The 24,790-nt window shown below is 39.1% G+C and overlaps 1 protein-coding gene across 2 annotated transcripts in view; it reads left to right on the top strand.

The window, feature by feature from the left end:
- FLACC1 (flagellum associated containing coiled-coil domains 1) overlaps positions 1–24,790 on the top strand; it is a 72,758-nt gene that overhangs the window by 9,265 nt on the left and 38,703 nt on the right. For both annotated transcript variants that reach the window (XM_075178593.1, XM_075178592.1), the window contains exon 2: positions 4,458–4,583. In XM_075178593.1, the coding sequence (XP_075034694.1) occupies positions 4,480–4,583 (104 nt within the window). In that variant the 5' untranslated portion in view covers positions 4,458–4,479. The remainder of the gene's footprint in view (positions 1–4,457; positions 4,584–24,790) is intronic.

Raw genomic sequence — 24,790 nt, 5'->3', positions numbered from 1 at the left:
GGCCCCAAGTCCAACTCCCAGCTAGACCTAAGTGTATCTAAATTGTGCGGGGCCACTGAAAAGTTGAGGTTAGAGTATAAAACAGAAATAGTTTGCCAAGTATTCACTGTGGACAACAGGCTTTTTAGTGGAGAGTGTTGGAGCAAAGGGGAAGAGGAGGGAAACTGGGAGTCAAGGGCATGCTCTAAATGGAGGTAGCTATAAAAAGCAGAGGTAGGGATCCCTTGCTTACACAATTCCTTCCAAGTGTGCAAAGCTATTTAAACATCCATTATCGTACAACAGCACTACAGTAGTAATCCCATATGTTCTTCATATATTATAACCTTGTAATTTACAGAGTTCAGGGAAGGAAGGATTATACCATAGTGGCGTTGAGGGATCATGCCCCTGACCCCCAAGTATATTATGCGCAAGACGTCAAATTTCAACAGTTTGTCTAATAATTGGGGCATCTGGCTGTGAACATTTACCCACCAGCAAAACCTCTAGTGTTGACAGAGACACAGACATAGAGGACCCTGCCACCTCAGCTAGGAACACGGTCAAAGCCACCAAACTAATCAAGTGTGTAAACTGGGCCGCATAGTAGTACAATCTAAGATTCAGGAGGGCCAAACCTTCATCTGCCTTGGATCTGCAAAGTGTAGACAAGCAAAGCCTAGCCCTCCTGTCTCCCTACACAAATACACAAATGAGGAAATGAGCCTGACACTGGTGAGTGCTAATCAGGAAGTAAGAGTATTGTTATTTTGTGTGAACTGTGTAAAGGGTGGTTATAGAGTACCTTAGGTAGGTTAACAGGGTGGTTGTATAATTTTATAAGCCTGCCTGGGGCTGGGCTTTCAGAGAACTCTTGAAGGTTTGAAGACTATTGGAAAGTCTTATTGTGCAAGGAAGGGTATTCTACAAAGTGGGTGCAGCCCGATAAAAGTCCTGTATTTGTGAAAGGGAGCAGGTAATGAATTTGGAGTAGAGACACAGATCTTGTGCAGGAAGGAGGCATCGAGTTTAGAGATATTTTGAGACTAGTGAAGAGACATAAGCTGTTGCAGTTTTTTTGATAGCTTTGTATGTGAGCAGATTTAAATTGCATTTGATAATAAACCAGCAACCAATGGTGAGACTGGCAGAGCAGATCAGCATTGGAAAAACAATTTGCAAGGAAAATCAATCTAACCTGTACAAGCAAAATAGATTGTAGGGATGAGAGCCTGAAGACCAGTAAGGTTGGCATTGCAATAGTCAATGTGGGATATGATGAGTTCATGAATTAAAGTTTTTTTTAGCATCTAGTGGGCGATGTTTGTATTATGGAAATGTTTTTTAGATGTATGTAACAGGATGTAGATATAGATTGGATGTGGGAAACAAAGTATAGTTTAGGGTCAAGGATCACACCTAGACAGGAAGCTTGTGGGGTAGAATTTATTGTCGTGTGGTCAACAGAAATAGAATTGTCAGGTAGGTAACTTCTGTTGGTTTATAAGAATATTATTATCTCTGTTTTTGAAAGATTAAGTTTGAATTGTCGAGAGGACATCAAAGATGAAATGACAGAAAAACAGTCAGTAATGCAGGCTAACACAGATAGCGAGACATCCGGAGAGGATACATATAATTGGGTATCATCCACATAGAGACGGTACTGAATCCAAAGGAGCTTATTAATTTTTCAAGAGTAATGGTATAAATATAGAAGAACAGAGGACCTAGGACTGAGTCCTGTGGTATGCCAACTGATAAATGGATCCAGAGAAACCAACATTGAAAGGGCAATTAGATAGAATGAGAACCAGAATACGACAGTGTCCTGAAGACCTAGGGATTGTAGCATTTGTATGAGGAGAGATTGGTCAACAGTGTGAGAGATCCAGAGAATTAGAAGGGAGTAATGACCTTTAGATTTAGTAGTGATCAAATCATTGACAACCTTGTGCAGTCTCTATGGAGTGTTAACTGAAGACCCTGGTGTCAAAAGAAGTGCTGGGACTATGCTACTGTTTCCAGAACAAATTAGGTCCTGTATACAATTTATTCTTAACATGTGTTTCTCATTCTATCCCTGTACAGCGTAATTTTATCTGACCTCTGTACAGTGTCACTGTGTGTTTACAGACCATGGGCTGGGGGGCAGGAGCGTATCTGCCCCGCAGACCGGTCCCATAGTGGGCTACCTTGGGTTGGGTCACTGGGCCACCTGCATTTCTTTTCCTTTAAAATGTTCCTAGTAGGCTGCTGAGTCGAGTCTTGCACTCCCCTGATATAGACCCCTGTATAATGTCACTGTGTGTATATAGATCCATGTACAATGGGGTGGGGTACTAAATTGCAAATAAGAAAATTACAACAACAATTAGAGCGACACTAACAGGCCGATACATACAATTCCGAGATTAAGGAAATACAGACTTACCCAAAAAATGATAGAGAACATATCCGAAAGGTGTGCTATAAGTGGCGACAGGAGAAAATACCGGCTCTGTGATTGTTGTCACTTAAAATGGCGACAGTCACATTGCCGGTATTAATGGGGCAATGTGAGGACCTGCTGGCTTTATAATATAGAACCCTCAGTACATTGTCACAAAAGTGATTTTCAGTGCTTTGTGTGTATGTGTGTACAATAAAAAAGTATGTGTTGCCTTTATCGAGATACTTGCTTAAGTGATTTTGTGTTTGCATATCTCCCAACAGTTAGAATAACGAAAGCGGTACAAAATAAGCCCCATCCCAATCTGCCCAAACTCCGCCCACAAATGGACATATTTAGTTAAAATCCCACCCATATTTCCTTTAAGCCCCACCTCTTTTTGTGGGCCACAAATCGTAACAGTTGTGCGGTATATGTTCGGCTGGTATGTGAGATTGCAAAGGAGCCAGCAATACAACCAGTATCCTGACAATGATATCTACTGCCATCTCTATTATATGCATGCACTCGTCTGTCAATGTAAGCATGCAATCCTGGTAAAGCACACATACAAACAGGGGAGGGCTGGCAAATTTTAGCCCAGGAGGCTAGACTTGACTCAGCAGCCTATTTTAAAAAATGCAGGTGACCCAGCCTAAGTTAGCACACTATGGGACCGGCCTGAGGGGCATATGCCCTCTTGCCCCCCAGCCCAGTCTGCCCCTGCATACAAAATACAGTACATTAGCTGAACATTTTTTAATGTTTAACCAATAATCTTTTTATATTTATGTCGTAAAATGTTTGTTGTCAGTGGCTGGCTGGGCTGGGGGGCAGGGGAGCATCTGCCCCTGGGTCAGTCCTATAATGGACTACTTTTGGCTGGGTCATTGGGCCACCTGCATTTGTTTTCCTTTAAAAAGTTCCTAATTGGCTGCTGAATCGATTCTCGCTCCCTGGAGTAAAATTTGCCAGCCAGCCCCTGATTGCTACTGTTCTTGTTTATCTGTTACCTTTATTTCAAAAACTGGACTTTTACAACTTGTCAACCCTAGAATCCATATACCAGACAGTAAAATATTTTAGATGGTAAATTTCAGATCAAAATGAGCTAGTAGCTGTGAAACAGCTTTTCATCTTCTATGATAATATAAAATGAGTTGATAATTTAAGTTTAGTTCACAATTATGCCAGAATGGCACTGCCACACCCTCTGGCAGAGAAAAGGTTAAATGCAGGCTACAACAATCTCTGTTGTGTGTAACAATGTGACCAGTGAGATGAGGCCTTATTATTTCCATGGTCACGGTGTAAACCTGATTTGCTCAAGTGATTTTTGAAATCCCAACAACCAGGCAAACAAACCAGAGTTTCACAATTCTTCCGTACTGCAAAATAAGATGTGTGTAGAGCTACTTCACAGGTGAGTATTTCTGTGTATAGCAAATAATAAATAAATGGCAATGTTTATTTCAGATGATATGTTGCTTGTGTTTAAACACACTGCAGGTAGATTATTAACCTTATGAAATAGGAACCCTTTTAAATGACAAACTTCATATTCATTTTTCACTTTATAGCATTATTGTATTCTCGAGTTTATTGTGCTGTTTTCAACAAAATGCATACACATATTCATACATTCCACCATATCAAATGGCACATCAGTAATTTGTCTGTAGCAGTGTTTTGCATACCAATACTAACTAAACACTGCAACAAGGAGCATAGCAACATCAGAATATGCATGTTGGTATAATATATATATATATATATATATATATATATATATATATATATATATAATACATTTAGGATAAATGGAGGATTTTTACATACATAAGACCCAAAATATATACAATTTTTAAGTTAAGAGAAACAGGTTTTTTTTTATACAAAAGTCGGAAAGATGATTGGTATGTTTATATAAAACCTAGGAATACTCTTGCAAATTGCACTACTCATCTAATCTCTGGTTTTTAGTTTACACATTTCCTTCCAAGTGTGCAAGGAGGGTTCACACCTTTTCTGATTCCTGATGCAGGTAAAGCCAATAGGACTCTTTCATGGCCAGCTATACAGGATTATCTTGCACCTGTTGTGCAGCTTTGGGGTCTCGGAATAGAAGCTACCCAATGGAAATACATTGCAGGAACAAGAACAGACCAAGGTAAAAATGTCATACTTTTGCTTATTCTACAAAATCAATTTTTTACAGTATGATGAATATTTTCAAAAATGTACTGTGTTTTGCTTTGGGCCACCTTGCTTTTAATATTGACCGTAGTTCTAAAATGATTATATTTGGGTATTACACAACTTACTACACTTATTACACAACCCAGGGGTGCACGCAGGATTGTCAGGGGGGGTTCCCCCCCCCCCCCCTCGCTGACCCCCCCCAACCCCCCCAAGCGCTGTCCTATACAGCAGCCGCGGCGCTGTCAAAGAAGCGTCCGCGGCGGTGCTGTATAGGATAGTGCCGCTATGGCGGCCACTTAGTTAGCGCAGGGGGGTGGTTTCTGGAGACTCAGAAACCCCCCCTGTGTGCGCCACTGAAGCCTGTAGCCTGAAGGCTTCTGTCTAATTTAAAAGCAAGGAATACTTCAAGATGAAGGTACAATAAGGGTGGTTTTTAAACATTCACATGTGAAGTGCATTTTCTTTGTGACAACATGTCCCTATTTTTTGCTCCATTGTACCTGTTTAGATAGCACATGGCTTAGCACATGAACATGGCAACCACTGTAGGCATACAACATGTTGCTCCTCAAAGGAGGATTGGGGTGTTCCTTGGTGTGAGTACACCCTGCTTATAAGAAAATCGACTTTCTAGTGTAATTATGCTTGGCCAAATTTGTTTTCTCAACATAAAGAAACAAAACATAAAAGGCCTGATTCAGAGTGGAAAGCTACTGTAAGCCTGACTTGCATATGAAATGTTGCAAGTAAGTGAATATATATTTGTGCTGAACATGCATCCAATCCTGAATGAGTAGCTGCACAACAGACACACTTCTCAAACACTTACATCTAATTTGCGAACATGTAAAAAAACTTTTTATTTTGTATGTTATGAACGTAATTGCTATGAAGCATCATTTAAACTTAATTAACTAGCTAATACAGCAGAACATATGCACAAATTAAAAAAAATCTTTTCTACAACATGTTCGGCAAATCATAATCTATGGCCATGCCTCAACAAGCGTCTGCGAATCATTAGCAGACCTGTAATTACAAGAAATTCACTAATTCATGTGTTCTTCATCATCATCATCATCATCATCATCCTCTGCCCCATACCACACGTAATTAAAACCTCTTTTTCTGATGTATCCAGGCTCGGCGCTCCCATTAGGCAAGGATAGGCACTTGCCTAGGGCGCCGGGCTCTGGAGGGCGCCGGGAGGGGGGGGCGGCGACGATTTTTTTCAAAATGCCTAGGGCGCCATGGACCCTAGCACCGGCCCTGGATGTATCTGCTACTAACTGTCAATCTGGATCTAAATGCAATTGATCGAACACTCCCTTGTTGCCTACGTTAGGGCATCTCTTCATTCCCCCATCACATCTCTTCAGGCATAAGGAGTCGTAAGTGGCAAAAAGTTCTGAACAGCCGCAGTTGCGTATGTTCACTTTCTCAGCATGTGCAGTGTGAATAAATGCAAAGATTCGTTATTCAAACAAACTTTGAATCATCAAACCAAAAGGAATAAGGAAGATCACCATAAACCTCAAACTCTGTCTTCATTTTAAGCATTTAAAATTTGCTTCATGAATGGTCAACAAAGCATGCCTTGAAAAAGAGAATATGCAGGGCAACTAGCACCTGAAGGTCCCGAGGTTTTGCCAATTTTACACAGTGTTGATATCACAAAGATTCATGACGAACAGCACAAATAAAGAGGATAAATGCCAAATCCACATTTAATATTTTCAATCATTTTTTATGGCTTAACTTTTTTAGCCATTAGAATTAATACATTCCTAACCCTCCACCCCAAGATCAACGTCTAAAATGTTTGCTTTGTGTAACTTCAAAGGCTGTAGGGCAAGTGATTTCTTCGTTTTGCTTCTTAAAGTAAAGCTTACCTCCTGCAGGCATGAAATAAATACAGGACCTGTTTGGTTTTTGTGGTTTGTGCATAAAAGGATGTGCACAAATTGCATGAAGCTCTCTAGAAAGAGAAATCCGAATACAATGCTAAAATTAGTCAAAACTATGCACATATTTCTACTTAATCCTCTGTTATATTTAATTTTACTCAATAAATTACAAATGTAAATTGATAGTTCTTCTTTAAATCTGTTTTCTTCTTCAGTCCTTCATGGCAGTCATTACAATGTTTAAGTTCCTTTCTAGTTTAGGTAGAGACAGGTTAACTAAAGACACCCCAGACAGTATAGAATAGCACTCGTCCTCTTCCCCTGCATTTTTTACTGCCTCTAGCTTGGCAGATCTGGTAGTGTATGTAGTGTCTGTAGTCAGAGCTGGATTAAGGTTCTGGGGGGCCCGGGGCACTTAAGACAGGGGGGCCCCCTATTGTGTAATATGGTCTTCATTTTAGAAAAATAAACAGGCACTGCTGTGTGCACTACTGTTAGTTGCACGCAGCTCTGCTATCACAGCATTACAGTGTGAAGTAGGACATACCTCCCAACTGTCCTTGTAGTCAGACCAAATCCTGACTAAGTGAGACAGTCACCCACATTCTGGACTGTTCCACCATATTGAGGTCAGTTGGAAGATGGTCCTGCTCTCTCCTACCTGCTCTTCTCACTTTCACCACCTGCGGCTGCTGGTGTCTTAAGCTCAGTTGCTGCTCGTGTAGATTCTGGGATGTCAGGGCCCTATTTTGAAAAAAAAAAGGTAAAAAGGTACCTGTTAATAAATAAATAGCACCCCCTTTAATAATTAGGCCTCCCTCCCTGCAACTAGCCGCAAATTTAAGATTAAATAAAGTTAATACTATTCGAATTTAATAATAGAACTATTTTCCCCAAGCAGCCCTGACATTAAATTAATAGTGCACACATTTAATAAATAAACTGATTTCCCTCCCCACCAAACAGCCTGACAATAAATTAAATAGCATTTAAGTTTAATATAACCATTTCCCACAACTATCACCGGCATTAAATAATTCATATTTACAACTACAATTAATAAATAATAGCCCTCCTCCCCAAAATCAGTCCCATATTCAATTAATAGCCCCAAACCACCTCATCTTAAATTAACAGGACCCAATATTAAATTAAATTGCCCCACCATCACCCCACAAATAAAATAGCACTCATTAAATAATTAGCCCCCACCTGCACTCCACCATTAAATAGCCTACCTCCCACATTATATTAAGACCCCCCCCTTCCCTTACATATATTAACATACTGCCCCAACGCACACTCACATACTATAGTTTATACACTGCCCACACACAAACAATATATATACACTGCCCACACACACACACACACACACACAAAATATATATATATATATATATATATATATATATATATATATACACACACACACACACTACCTACACACACAGAATATATAAGTATATATATATATATATATATATATATATATATATATATATATCCACTGCCTACACACACACACAGACAATATATAAATATATATATATATACTGCCTACACACACAGAATATATAAATACATATATACACTGCCTACACACACACACAGAGTATATAAATATATATATACACTGCCTACACACACACACACACACACACACACAGAATATATAAATATATATATACACTGCCTACACACACACAGAATATATAAATATATATATATACACTGCCTACACACACACACACACAGAATATATAAATATACACTGCCTACACACACACACACACACAGAATATATAAATATAAATAGGCCTACACACACACACACACACACACACACACACACACACACAGAATATATAAATATATATATATATATATACACTGCCCACACACACACACAGAATATATATATATATATATATATATATATATATATATATATATATACACTGCCTACACACACACACAATATACTGTACTCATTCTCACAAACACATTCAATCCCCCCCCCAGATCTTACCTTACCTTATGCCTGACAGGCAGGGCAGCTCTTCTCTGCTCCTCCTCACACTGTCATCTACACGGCAGGTACGGAAGCCCTGAATGCAAAAAAAAAAAGCAAAAGCATATCTGTGCTGATAGTGCCGACAGAGCACTTAAACTCGGAACCCTGTGCTGCCCCTGTATTCAGACATTTGGGGGCAGCAAACCACACCTGGTCCGGGGGGCCCCCTGAGAGAGGGGGGCCCGGGGCACTTGCACCCTGTGCCCCCTCCTTAATCCGGCCCTGTCTGTAGTTCTCTGGCTTACCTACGTTGTGTTCCCAGCGGCACACCATCAGTGGTGTAAGGAGACGACTAGACTGGGAACACCATTCTGCTACACCAGGGAGCAGATCCGCTGTGTAATTAAAATCATGCACCAGTTAGCTGACGTTGGCAGTTTGCACAGGAGTGCCTCTTCATAGATCCAAAATGGAAGACCAGGCAAGGATAAGGTTTTGGAACTGCTTTTAGGGAGGAAAGAGGATTACTACCTTCACTGTGACTGTACAGCAGCCAGATGTGTGGAATAGGATGTAGCCTGAATCTAACACAAAACCGCTCAAGAGCAATCACTCTAGATAAGCCCCTAAGTAAGGAGTGTTTCATTGCTTAGTAATATCCTATCCTTTTAGTAATCTTGTAGAGTGCACGGAAATGAGGAGAGCAGAATACAGCAACATAGAGTTTGTAGAGCCTGTGATAGACCTTTAACGACTGAATCTATAAGGGTCTTTTGTACAATATCTACCATAGTTTTCAAACCAAGGGAATAAATTAGCCCCATAAGCAGTTTAAGGAACTTATAGCTTTGATGAAGGAGTTTTTTTTTTATCAACAGGAGCATCTGTGTGCAAAACAAAGATATAAAGATAGTAAGGTCTCAGACAAGTATGGATTTTGAAGATAGATGTTTTCAGTCAGAGTGGGATCATCAGGAGATTTAGAAGATTCCTCTAGTAATGAATCTGGGGAGATGAAAGACACACCTAGGATGTTTAATCTAGATAATGTGTAGATTTTGCTCAAACACTTCTATGGTTATGGATGAATAAACAACTGCCATTGAGGTTTATTAATACCTTGTTGAAGATCGCAGTGAGAAGGGTAAATTTTTCCTGGTTCATCAAGTTGTAGAAGAACTTACTCATAATTAATCGGCACAGGTGGAAAAGTCTAACTGAAAGAGATTAACATGCATGTATCCGTTCAGAAGCACAGAAGATGAGCTTGTTTCCAAAGTAGATTGGTATTGATCTTCAACAGTTTTCCACCTCTCTCCAACACCTTCTCTCCCCAATTTCTACATTCTCCTCCCCTGATTGGGCAGTACCCCATTTTCACCAAACCCTAGCAACTGCCCTTGATCACGTGGCTCCAGCGACACTACATACTCCACGTAGACTTCGTTGCCAACCGTGGTACACTAAAGTAACACGAACTCTACAAAAACTTTCGCGTAAAGCAGAATGTCACTGGCGTAAATCTTGCACCTCTAATGATTTCATCACATATACTGGTATCTACCGCTCCTATAGAATTGCCCTGGACACTGCAAAACAAACATACTTCCAATCTCTCATCTATGCTCAGGCTTCTAACCCCAAACGCCTTTTTAACACATTTAAATCTCTTCTGAATTCTCCCGCCCCAAATCCTCCAACTACCATTCATGCCCTGGATCTTGCTTCCTATTTCAAGGACAAAATAGATAAGATCAGACTTGAAATGGTATCATTTCCCTCGACAAGCAATCAGCTCAATTCCTTTGTAGCACCCTCTAACACTGTCTCTTTATTTGATCCCACAAATGAAGAAGAAGTTTCTACTCTTTTATCATCTTCCTACTCTACCTCCTGTCCTCTTGATCCCATTCCCTCACAAATTAGTAGGTCCCTGTCTCCTGTGCTCATTCCCCCTCTAACTAAAATCTGTAATCTATCTCTTTCTACTGGTATTTTTCCATCACTAGTCAAGCATGCAGTGATTACTCCCATTTTAAAAAAACAAAATTCTGACCCAAACTCTCTCTCAAATTACCGACCTATCTCTCAGCTTCCGTGCCCCTCCAATCTTCTCGAGAGAGTTGCCTACACTCGCCTCACACACTTTCTTACAGCAGACAACCTATTGGATCCTCTTGAGTCAGGGTTTTGCTCTCAACACTCCACAGAGACTGCGCTGACCAAAGTTGTCAATGATTTGATCACAGCAAAAAATAAAAACCATTGCTCTCTTCTAATTCTCCTAGATCTCTCTGCTGCATTTTGACACTGTTGACCACACTGTCCTCATAGAAACGCTACAATCCCTAGGTCTTGAAGGCCCTGTCCTATCCTGGTTCTCAACCTACCTATCTAATTGCTCTTTCAGTGTTAATTTCTCTGGATCCAACTCTGCTCCGCTTCTTTTATCAGTTGAAGTACCGCAAGGCTCAGTCCTAGGTCCTCTGCTATTCTTTGGATTTCAGTATCATCCTCTAAGGGATCCCATGGATAGAAAGATGGAGTGTTGTTTAAAAAATCTTCACATTTCATCTGGGGTCACATTGAGTCATGGCCTCAGTAGCCAGGGTGCTTACACTGTAGGAAGACACTTTATACAGAAGTCCAAGAAAGAGTAATACAAGTGTTAAGGCATAAAAGTTTTGTCTGAAGCACCTTTGGACACCATTGGTATTTCAGCAAGGTTGATGGCATCAGTAGCAGTGGCTAGGAGAGCTCTTTGCTTACACCCTTGGGTAGCAGATGCTCAATAAAAAAATAGTCTGACTAATCTTCTATTTTAAGGCTTTGCTAACAAATAAGACACTATAATACAGAAGTCATCTGTGGGTAAATCTAATCGCTTGCCACAGAATTAAAGGCCAAAATACCTCTACTCTTCCTCGTCTTGTCAACACTTCAATGATGTGGGAGGTTATAGGCTAGGAAGACAGTGCACCAGACAGAATATTTCTACTACATCCAAACAGTCCTTTCAGGCATTCAGACTTAAAGAAGGAAGGACAAATCAAAGAATACCACAATGGCTGTCAATATATTAACACCAGTATGGAACAGGATTTCACAATATGCAGAAATATGGACCCACTCTTTCATAGTTCAATGGGTTTTCAAATACAGAAATGGCAGGTGCTCAATCACTTTGTAGGTTCACAGCAGGTGCTTGAAAGGGTGGGGATTATACAGCAAGGAAATAACAGAGAGAAACCCCCCCCAGCAAGACTGCTGTGAGTCATTAAAAGAACTGTTTTTCTACTTGTACATAAAATTTTCAGTTACACACATTGACAAATGCTAATAGGGTGGTCTTAACTCTAAGCAATGAGCGTTTCTATATAGTGGGTCATACATTCTTGTGTTTTTAAATTGAGAGCTAACTTACCAAAAGCATACCCCAATAGCCTCCAAATGGCAATAATGGACCAGCACTCCCCATCAACTGCTGATATCAGAACATAGGGCCTGATTCATTGGCGATCTTATCTGCTGTTTTTTGCAAATCTTGCGAAAATCTTCTCTGCACATGCCCAGAAAGAAACTTAAGAAGGAAGATCTGTTGCGTAAGCTAAGAATTTCTTAAGTTAAGATGAAAATCCTTCTTAACTGCACTTAAGAAGTTCTCAAAACACCTAAGAAAAAAAGGGTTGGGAATAGGAGGGGAATGGGCGAAGATACGTACTGACTTAAGAAGAGTAGGCGTTATTTGTACTGACTTAAGAAGAGTAGGTGTTTACCTCCGGATCCATCGGATAGTTAAGAAGAAATGCTCAGAGTTTGATCTTAACGTCCTGATTAAACTTATGGAAGCTCGAGGTCATTTTTAAGTAAGTAAAGCACATCTTAATACACTTCACTCCCAAAGAATGTTTTTAGTTTATATTTACTTTATATTTATATCAAACATTGAACAATGTATAGTTCTTTTTTTATTACAACCACAAGTGTATTAAATTTCAATGTAACAGTTAGTTGTTGATATTTGTTAAAAAACAGCTAATAATATGAAAGCATAGCGGCTTAACTTGTTAACATGTTTCGGATAAATTGTGCGAGCTTAAACCAAGCGTACTCATGCATAAGGAACACATAGGAAATCCACACAAACATGGGGAGGATATGCAAATATGGATTGTCTAACCACTAAGCCAACGTGGAAACAATATGTGCATTCTATAGGCTAGAAGGAAAAGCTGAGCATGAACTTCTCTCATAACAAACATTTTTACTTTTATTTATTTATATTTATTATTGTTATTCATTATACAATGAAATATTATAGCCCTAAATTCGTGGTACATGTACAGTTTAAATAATTTACTAGGGAAAATCAATCATGTATAATATAGTAATATTAATAATATTAATTATAATTGGACTTAAAAATGTTAGTCAATTTTTGTCTAATTTTATTTTTATTGGCCACTTAGGTGATTTTTGCTTTTCTCTGTGGATATTTGCGATTTCTTTGGAATCAAGTTTCTGTGTTGTAGCTGCACACAAATTTCAACATGCAATTTCACACATTCCACAAAATGGGTCAGGAATCGAACTCATGAACCCACTTATGAAAAGTGCATTGTCTAACCACTAACCCAAAGTGCAGATTAAGCATTACATACATTCGAATCCACAAAAACCTTGAATGACAACCGCCGTGTTCTATTAGGTAAAATAATAACATGTGAGTACAAAAGCCATAAAGCAAGGTAATACTGCTCTGAAAAGTCATACTACACAACACAGGCACTAATTGACAACATGAAGGTTTAAGGATAAACAATTAAAAAATGCACACACATTGTGTTAGCGAAATCAACGGCTAATAATTCTCAATCATAAATATACATACACGGTACAACACTTTGTAGACATAGCTGTCACCAAAACATAGCGCACTCTTCTCTAAGTGACACATTCAAGTAAACTCACTGAAACATGGGGATATACAACGTCCACACAGATACAGGCATGACTCTGTATTCAAACTCAGTACCCTAATGTTGACAGGTTTAATGCCTAACCACTATGGCAACAGCCAGATTTAAATTTACATACACTATATAGACTATACCGAGACAAAAAAAAAACATGTCTGCAAGTGAGACAACATTTCACATAAGTGGACATATTCAATTGTTTACTTTTTCCGCAGAGGTTATTACGGTAATTTTACTCAGATTTTGGCTTGCAGCTCCCTGAGTCGCGAGCTGAAATCCAGCAAAAAACTACCGTAATAACGGTATTTATGCGCTCTATTACCGTAATGATGGTAATAGTGCGTGCCGCAAAATTTTGGGCGTTTTCACCAACAATTGAATATGCCCCAAGGAACACCTAATTATTGTTACCATAAATACAACACAAATGAACACAGACACTTACTACAACTTCATTCTTAGTAATCTGAATAAAAGCTATCAGTTTGGTACTTTTCAAACATACAAGGGAACTGCATCTGTTGTCATTTGATCCGCGGCAATGTGTACACCTGCAGACTCTTCTTTAATTATGCATCAGTTTAAAACACCATTTGCTGCACTTGTTGTTGGTTGGGAGTTTAGGCGTACTATAGTGTGATCGGCTAGAGGTATTTGTGCCAATATCGTTAACAAACTGTTAAATGATTTTCTAACCATTATTGGGACGATTAGAACAATACTCATCTCTACTTATCAATGTAATGTGTTTAGATTTAGAACTTTTTGTATGTTTTGGGTCGTGGGAGTAAAGTATTGTAAATTATTTGGGATTGACAGTCTTCTTTCACTGTGTCTTGTCACTTTGACTGCGGTCTAAGTATTTACTGTAGGTTTTTTTAGTCCCTTTTCTTGTCTCTATTTCTAACCTGGACCCCCAACCAGATTTGCAGATTTTATTTTTGTATTGACACCCGCAGTGGAATTATTTGGTTTTCATTTTCAAGGCTCCACTTTTGGATTTCCTATGTGGTAAGTATCCACTCCCACCTACTTTTCTGTCTGTTGTGTTTCTCCTTTCTGTATTTTTATGGTGATGTTTCTGATGTGGTGGTTTGGCACTTTGACTGCTGTCTGAGTATTGACTCAAGTTTTTTTTTAGTTTTTTTTAAGTTTTCCCCTCTTATTTCTGACTGTTCTTTAATAAAAGAAGCCTCAATATGATGCGTGATTTTGTCCATATAGGAAATACCAAACTGTAAAGGCCTCAGCTAATTATTTTGTTTGATTTTAAATTCATCATTTTGTAACACATACAGGAGATTCTGGAGTTGGATGAGAATCTGTTTCTCGAGGAGCATCATCCTCCACACCGTCCTAACGAGCAACTGGTACAACATCGCCATCCTAGGGAGTGTATCTTCAGGCTATGTGTCAGCCTCTTTGGGATGTCAGATGCTGAGGTTGTCCATCGCTATTGGCTTACTCCTCATGTTATCTTGGACACCCTGCGCATTGTGCAAAGTGACCTGGAGCCAAAGCGCCACATCCCGACAGCAGTTTTGCCTTTGACCAAACTGTTGGCGGTACTGCATTTCTGTGCGACTGGGTCATTCCAGACCACAGTGGGGGTCGCGGGATTCCACCTTCAGTCATGTGCTGAAGGTTGTACTCCCGGCATTTCTGTCACGGATCTCTCCGTTTATATATCGATGAGAAGTTCTTTGTGCCCATTAAGCCGCCGGCTTCCTGCGCGTCATAGGGGCAATAGATGGGACACATGTGTGACCCGTCCAGCCAGATTCGAGACCTGGTTGCCAAATGAGGTGGTAGTAACCATAAGTCCTTTGCATTTATTCAATCAGGGATGTGGCACAGATTGCAAGAGAGGCAAGGGGGTGCAAGGCCACAGGGAGACGCGTGGCTTCTTGGTAATTAGTTTAATGTATTTACTAAATGTATTGCTATTTTAAATTTCACAATCATTAATTTCAAAGTGACTGCACTCTGAATGTGATATTTGTCCTCGGATGTTATGTTTCAACATTGGGTCATATAGTGCATGTTCCATCATTGTCAAATTTTACAAAACATTTGGTTGGTTTGTTTCAACATGTTTTGTAAAATCTCCGGTTAATGTAGCATGATTTAGTAAACAGATAAATCACATCTAAGGTTACATGTTGGACTGTAAATGACAATTTGGAACCTCAATGTAAATTTATCAAACTCTAGAAGACTATATGACTAAGTCCAGTTTTGAATAAATTAGTGTCTTTGCAAATTGTTATATAATATGTTTGTAGGTTACATTGTTAAAGAGGGGGTTATTTTTTAAGTATTCTTTACATGTAAGTTACATCTTGCCCATGACATCTCTCCAATATCACGTAGAAAGCACATTGTAAAAAGCCTTTTGCAACCTATGGTTTGTGGGTTGGCCAATGTGTTTAGTAAACAATAATGTATTATTGCTTGTTGCAAATATTCCAGACTTGCTTGCCAATGTGCCTTTATTATAATGTACTTGTTACATATTTCTATGCTAGCATTTGGAGGGTGGTCATTTGTTAGTCTAAGAGTGTATTAACCTGTGGTTCTTCTCTCTTTCTTCTCACCCTACATAGGAGATAACGCTTATCCCTTACGCCTTTGGCTCCTCACTCTGATGTTGAGCCCACACACAGAGCGTGAGGTAGCATACAACTCGGCTCATACAGCCACCAGATTGGTCATTGAACTGGCCGTTGGCCTACTAAAAGCACATTTCAGATACCTGGACTGGTCTGGTGGTGCACTGATGTATGGGCCGAGTAAAGTATGCGATATCATAGCTCTGTGTGTGGTGTTTCACAATATTGCTATCCGGAGTGTATATTTGTTTGGCAGTCTCTCCTTAGTTTAGTTATTTATTACAAGCACTTTGGCCCAAAAACAAACCAAATAACTTACAGTTTTTTTCAAGCTATGATGTCACTAATGTTGAATGTTTACCAAAGAACGGCCTGATGTTTAAAAGCTCAGGCCTAGCTTGCAAATCTTCTTTCATGACCCATATGCTGGGTTAATAATATCAATTGATTAAATCTCCGATTTTTATTGTCAGGCAATGGTAATGGCATGTTTGACAAGTTATTTATCACTTTTTACCAAACATAATGATGACAGTGTTAGAAATGCCAAATTTTAAACATATTGAGAGTGTTTTGATGTAAATGAGAACCATGCAACATTAGTCAAAGAACTAGCTATGACCCGTATGCACCACCAGGAAGGTGCTGGCAGGGAGAAGGGCCCGGAGCACTGACACTTGGAGTCTGAGGTGGCTATGGAGTAGGAACCATTTTAAGAATGTAAGTATCTATTGTTTGTTTACATTTAAGATTTAATCATATTTAAAGGTGTAGGTTCAGCATTCAAGTGGCGTTTTCTAAATCTGTAGGATTCAGACGTTGATTGGTCTCTCCACCTAGCCAACATTAGGCAATCCACGGGTTTAAAACATGATGACGCAAATTTAAATTTTTTTGAAAATCCACCACGGTCAACACAAAAAAATAAAAAAAACACATGGAAGCCACCAGCCACTATTCTGAATACTACTGTGTAGAGCATAACCCCAGACTTTACATGTTATTTTACACTGGGCACCTTCTTCTGCACAAATGGGTAAAGAAAATACATGACTTTAAGTAATCTCTGCACTCATTTTTTTTTTTATTCCCAACAGCAAAAGATGTAAGACAGTTTAGAATCCTGGATTATCATACGTAGAACTACCTTGAAAATCAAACAACCCTGATATGTTTTTCTTCAATTAGCCATTATTGTTTGGTCATCACCCAAGGACTGAAAGATCAAATAGGACTGTCTTAGTTTCTATGTATTGTGATTTAATTGTTTACTAATGTATCATATACAATAAAAATTGGAGGCAGTAGTCTCAGTAATCATTCATAATTATCTCTCTGATGCTTAGTACACTGCTGTACATCCTATTCTCATACACACCATTAACTCCATTGTCCTTTAGGACACATTTAGACTTACTATCTCTCTTACACATCTTTTATTGGTTTGCCCTGACCAACATACACCTCTTAACTCACACTATATTTAGTGGTCCAAATTTAACTTGTAGTAGGTATATTTTTGATGTTAGTATTTAACCCCTCTTCTCTTGAGCCATGCGTTAGGTGGATTTGTCTCTTCTCCCACATTTCAGCTGATATTAGTCAAATCTATCTATCTTCACCTGACCTCTGTAAATGTGGACAAAGTAGGATCATTAAATAGTAGAACGCTCCCTAGGTCAGGAAATGTTAAAACCACATTTAAATATTGAAAGTCCTGTTACAATCAGCACTTTGCTAACAAATTTGTGCACAGGCCAACCTAAAACACAAACTACACAATCAAGTTCCAAATCTTGGTGTCATATGCAAGACCGCCCTCTGCTTTATTCCTCACACCCAGATCTGCTCCCAGTCCAGTTGACCCCACCAGTAAAGCGCTGACACTATCCACCATTTTGGAAGTTCACCTGCTTCATAAAATTATTTGCTAATTCTCAACATCTGCAATTATGTGCACGCTCAGACAATGTTCCATTCATGCCACACATATATACACAATTCAAAACATACTAAATGGTGGCGGGAGACACATCGTTATCTGTCACCACTTGCAGTCATATGTTTAACTGTATTTTGGTGTAAAAAAGTCTGTGTTACAGGTATCCTTAGCATTTTGGTGAATATTGTCACGGTAAACCACATGATAGCACAACCAAACTGCACTTACACATATTTAATTCTTATTATATATAATTATCCACGTGGTTAATGGCCATTATTGTCTGGTCTGCTTGTATTGGGTGTACCTTGTATGTCTTTGATTAATTTGTATTTAAGAGTGGAAAGGATTTTACCAGCCAGAATATACAGTGTTACCGTTTAAACTGGATTACAAGACCAGTTTATTAGGACATGCTGAATGAAAATAAACACAGCTTTATATAGCATAATTTTGACAGTAGTGTAAATGGATCTTATTAGAATTTAACATATAGATTGACCAGTTAAATATCATTGCATTACACCCAATGCAGAATCTGGATGGTAATATCTGCAAGCACCAGCTGAAACTTTGTTTGTACATAGTCGTTTTGGCCCACATATTACCATTGGAATACCAAACCCACCTTCAATGTTTCAAATTTTAGTTTGGAAGCAACTTACAAATTGTTTATACATTATTACACTATCATACAACAATTTAAGTGTCCTCACCCAGCATAGTGTCCACCCTCCAGAATGGCAAACAAGCCCTGAGTACTCCCCACTGCAATACATTCCCTATGGAGATTGGAAACCTCCACCTCACCTACACATAGGGCTTTACAACCATGTGCATTTTACCATATCTTCCTTCACTAAGCAGTGTGTGTGTGTGGAAAAATAATGAAATAATGAAACTTCACACTGGTGCAGTGTAGGACCAAGTATGGCCAGGTTTTACCTAAGTAGTACTAGTACTAATAGGTCAGGAATATGACCTGGCTGCATGGCCATGCTGTGACCTAGAGGGACTGAGTTGTAAAGGAGAGGAAAGCACTAGCAAGCTGACAATGTGAAACTTTGAATAACCATGTCACAAAGCAAGGGTGAATACAAAAAGTTATTTAAAAATTAAATATTAAAAAAAGCAAAAACACATAGGCCACCCAAAGCACCTAACTATGATAGGTTAAGTTATACTAGGACAAGCCCTAACCCTACTCAAAATCTTCCCTGGATTAACTAACTTTTTTAAATAAAAACTAAACTACTCCAAGTAAATTCAAAAATCAAACCATGCTGCACTGCAAGTGGAGCAAATGCATACTCTCTTTTGTTTATAAATTACAGTATGCTTTTTTTTCACGATGCATGACATGTTTAAAGTATTTGCACATCACATAGTAAATTTAAAGTGCTCTCCAATGCAACATGTTTTGCCGAAACTGCATAATCAATCATTTCTTTCTTTAATTAACCACATAAGGACACAACAAAAAAAAATCCTGTACATACAACACAGACCCCAGGTCAATAAAACCTTGTTTTACATTGTGAGGTACACACAGGCCCGGCGCTCCCATTAGGCAAGGTTAGGCACTTGCCTAGGGCGCCGGGCTCTGGAGGGCACCACAGAATACTAAAAGACTTTAAAACTGTGCGGCGACCGCTGACCATACCTGTCACGGCCGCCGCACAGCATTCAGATGCACGGGGAGGGGGGAAGAGGCTATTTTGTCACCACCGCCGTCTCTCTACTCCATCTCCGCACCTCCACTTACTAGTGTCAGTGAGTGGAGGGGAGGAGACAGAGCAGAGAGGCGGCGATTTTTGCGCGGGAGGGGGGGGGGGAGCGCCGCTTTTTTAAAAATGCCGTGGACCCTAGCACCGGCCCTGGGTACACACATATTTATGGACCCCGCAATAAAGAACATACAGCTCTAAATGTATCTTTATTTTGTAAGAAATGCAACAATTACGCATCCATGCTTATCACTTTTCACAGTTCAAGTGTACTCTTACATTGCACACTTGTCCCTGTGCCTCAATTTGAAACCACTTAATTAGTGATTTGCATTTAGAATGTAACTTGGATTTCTTTTGTTTATTATTTTTTTTGGGGGGGAGATGCTTGTGTATGTGTTTGTTTACACTCACCAACAATTTGACAACAATCATAATTTGATTTTGACTTTGGAAACACATGGCTGGGCCATTTGTATAGTAAACAGTAATGTTGAGGTTTGGATATTAATGTTTTAAGTTATGTTGAGTCACTGTACAGATTTTACAGTGTACTCACAAACAACAATATCTTACCTTTTTTCATGGCTGAATAATTTATAGATAAACTACAAACATACATTTTCAAATCAACATCTAATTTTATTCACATTAGACAATATCAATTTTTAAAATTTAAAAAATAAACCAAAAACCTAAAATAAAAATAAAAAAAATCCCTTTTTTTACGTTTTTCTTTCCCGTTTTTGATGCGGAAACATGAGTTTGACTTCTAGTCACTCGTGATGTTGAGGGCTCTGAGGAACCATCACAACTGTCTTGGTCAGCAGGCTGTGACCGACAGCGTGACGAAGGGGCAGGGGGGTAGGCAGGGGAATCTGCGGGCAGTGCCGTAACTAGACATTTTAGTGCCCTGGGCGAGACAGGGCACCGGCGCCCCCCATCTAAGTGGGAGTGGCATTTGCCACGTGGGTGTGGCCAACTTAAAGTGGGGGGTGTGGCTAACACTTTACTGAAATAATTCTGTTACACATATTTGCAAATGCATGATGTGTGTATATATATATATATATATATATATATATATACACACACACACACACACATACAGTGGTGAGATTCAAATAACTTAACAACCGTTTGTCTTCCTTGCCCCTCAAAACACTGCGATATGTAAAAAGGTGCTTTGGGCAATAGAGAACAATAAAATCTAATTTAAATAACTAGCATTTATTAAATATTCCTAAAGAAGGTGTTTGTTCCATTAAGTGTCATTAATTTACGAGAGAGAGAGAGAAACACCTCCCCTCAGATTATAACTATCATTTATTTAGTACGTGTTAGAAAATAGCTATAATCTTGTTGCTATGGGTAACGCATCCACTTTTTTTTTTTATGTGTTCACTCTTTGTAATGCCCGGCATTTATGTAGTACAACAAAAGTACTTTGTAACTGTTGTTGCCTGAGTGACTTAATAGACAGTTTCTTTTAGGGGTTGCAGCATGTGGCATTTAAGGTACCTTAAAGAAAAAAAAGAGAGAGAGAGAGAGAGATAAAGAGAGAGAGAGAGAGAGAGAGAGAGAGAGAGAGATCTTTCATTCACTTACCCGCAGTGGAACGCATGTGCGTTTCACCAACAGGAAGTTCGGCATTTGGAACGCAAGTTTGCGTTCCAAATGCCAAACTTCCTGTCAGTGGAAGATACGTTCCACTGCGGGTAAGTAAAAGCCTGTAGAAGGGGTGGGGAAGGGGTGTAAAACTCAAGTGCACCCATCCACGTCTAAATCAAGCTCTGTGCATCTCAAAATTACTTGTTTTTCTGCCGTATCTCTTGCTCCAACTACAGGCAGTGGTTATGACAGTCTCGTATGTATTTGCAATCAGGCATTATTAAAGAAAATTAAGTATATGGGCTGTAATCCATATAAATCAGATTATATAACTGTCTAGGAAAGTTCACAAAGTGAAAGGAAAACACTGGTTGCTATGGGTTATAGAATATTTGGACACATATATAGAGGTCTGGAGAAGTTGTATACAAGGTTTGACAACTCTTGCGTTCAACCTTACATGTGTATATTTGTCAGTACTTGTTATTGCTACTCTCACCTTGGTGTTGGAAATTTGCTGATGTGTGTGATAGAGCAATTAACCCCCAAGTTAGAGGCATGTATTCATACATGTAAAAACACTGATTGTGCAGAAATGTATAAGATAATGGAAATGCTAGCCTGGACTATTTGTAAAAGACAAACTAAAATATGAACAAAAGTAAGGCAATAAGGCAAACATAATACATTTTACTGGCAGTTTAAACTGCTATTCTAAGATACAAAGAATGCAAGACAATACAATTGGCAATTATTCTAACAAATCAATATTATATTTTAGACTTTGTTCCACTTCAAAACTATAATGTGTCAAATGATATAATGCATTAAAAAGAGACTAGGACGCAATGCAGAAAGATACCAGCATCTGGACATGGGAAGTAAGCTCTAAGGTGAAAGGTCCCTACCTTTAGGAGGTCAGACACTCCGCTGCCTTCCTCGTTACTTGCTCCCGAGCTCCCCCTTGCTCTCAGCTACTGTCTGATAGATAAGAGCTGTGCCGGAGGAATCTGAGGTATGCAGCACTCGGCACAGATAACATACAAGTCCTGTTGTGAGGAGGAATTAAATCAGCTGTTCTGATGCCACACCAATATTTTATTATCATTTCTTCTGACAAAGTACTGTGTCAGATGATGGCCGTTAAGGCAGACGGGTGACTGTTAATAGTGTATGTGTCTGCCAAGTCATGCCACTGGGTAAGGGACATCAGTCAGCAATGGGGATTACAGATTTTAAAGTACTAAAGAAAGGGAGCCGCCGCGAGATCAGGTGACCCTTTTTTTTTCTTTTTTTTTTTTTTTTTTCTTTATTAACACTGCCGCACATTATTTTTTTTTTACTATGCCGGCGGGGAGGGGAAGGTAGCGGGCGGCTGCTGCGCCCTCTTGGGCTTGCGCCCGGGGCGACGGCACTGCCCGCACCACCCTAGTTACGGCTCTGTCTGCGGGGTGTTCCGAGGGCTGTGCGGAAGGATGAGAAGGGGAAGGAGGCAGAGAAATAGAAAGTGGTGAATTATCAGGATTAGTGAGCTGAGGAGTCGGTGAAGGAATGACATTTAGTGGAGGACGTTGTGAAGTTTCCTGAATGATGACGATTTGAGACAAGAAGGTGAGGGTTGAATTAAAGTGGTCATGTGTTTGTCAAATTTGTTCTCTAGACGGGTGAGGGTATTGGACATATTACAAACGTGGACTGAGTGGCAGCTTCAAAGTGTTGGCTTATGTGCGAAAGTGTCAGCTGCCTCAAGAGTTTTGTATGCTCCCTCCGAGGAGACTCAACATAATGGGCAGCCGCCTCCACTTGGTGTACGTCTGGGTTTGCAGCCTGACTTTCGTGCTCCTCCACCAGCTCAGTAAAAAAATTTAAAAGAAAATGTTTAGGTTTAAATTGAAAAATAAAAACATTCAATTAATGTCAATAGTGATGCATCCATTAAGATGATTCTGATTTTAGGTTTAGGGTTATATTGTAACAAAAGATTAACACATTTGAGAATCATTAATGAAATTAGAGTCAGTATGATGTGCATATTGATAGAGGTGCAACGTGTTCCTAAACAAAACACAAACATTAACAGACATCAATAGTATATAGTCCAAATGTACCTAGAGGAGATAACAGCCGTGTTAAGGGTGGGTCGCTGCAAGTATCAACTCGACCAGAGACTCCTCTAAAATGGCGATGCTTGCTCACTCCTTGCCACCACCCGTTCCTCAGCGTGCCTCCTTGCCTCTATTCTTTTTTTTAAAAAAATATTGTTTATAGTCAGCCCAGCTGTACAAAAGACATAAATATATTACTTTAAATACATTTTTATTAAAAACCAGGGAACTTAACATTGTTATGTTGCAATTTACACACAAAAAACACACCCACACACACTGCTAAATGTGTGTTCCTTGTCCTGGGTGGATAATTGTCTGAAAGTAATATGTAAATTTGTACAACTATTCTTTGACACTACAATGCACATTTCCTAGGTACAAATCTGGCATTCAAATACAAATTATTTACACTGGTAAAATATGTGTCAAGGTAACAGTCGTCAGTTTTGTACTATGTTTAGAGTAGTTTAAATTTTTTGGGGGTTTTTGATAACCTATTAATTTTACTGCTTCTTTACTTCATTGGGCATCCGCAGACAAGGAGCGATGGCGTTCACTTGTTATTATTATTATTATTATCATTTATTTGTTAGGCGCCACAAGATTTTCGCAGCGCCGTACACAGTACAAACAGTAGACTATATAGGGTAGGTATACACTTGTTGAGTGATTTCTTCCCAATGGCGGCTTGTTTCTAAGGTCGACATACGCCTGGTGTGCGAATGAAATTTATCAATGGTCATTGACACAAAGATTTTTAATTCACGCCCGCTAAGATTATATTGCCGCCTGGTTCTTATCCCTTGAGTGCTTTGGCCAGCATCAGACATTTTTACTATAATATAAAGAGATTTGAAACAATTATAAAACAACAACAAATGTCAAACATTTACATTGCTTAATCTCCCCCCACCTAAATCTAATTTATTGCATGCTTAGGAAAAACAATGCATTCCTCAGGCTCCTACATAGTTTGCAAGTACATGAACATTAGTATATAAATGCTTATGCATTTGAATTATAGACCTGTAATGTGTCCAAAAGTGGATTTTCAAAAGTCAGAGATTTACCTTTTTACAAGCAGTACAAAAAAACCATTTTGAACTACCTTACATTATAATCCACCCCCAGATAGTTTGAAAAATCAAAACTTATATATTGGCAAATGCAACATCACCAAATAGGAAAGGAGAGAATAACATAAACAGCATGAGTACAAAATTCAAGCAAAAAAGTATTCAAACATTATCCATACAGGTATATGTAATTGCA

Source organism: Mixophyes fleayi, chromosome 7, assembly GCF_038048845.1.
Source record: "Mixophyes fleayi isolate aMixFle1 chromosome 7, aMixFle1.hap1, whole genome shotgun sequence".
In the NCBI taxonomy this organism is placed as follows: domain Eukaryota; kingdom Metazoa; phylum Chordata; class Amphibia; order Anura; family Limnodynastidae; genus Mixophyes; species Mixophyes fleayi.
The sequence above is the reverse complement of the archived record's forward strand: the minus strand, read 5'-3'. Positions and strand labels throughout refer to the sequence as shown.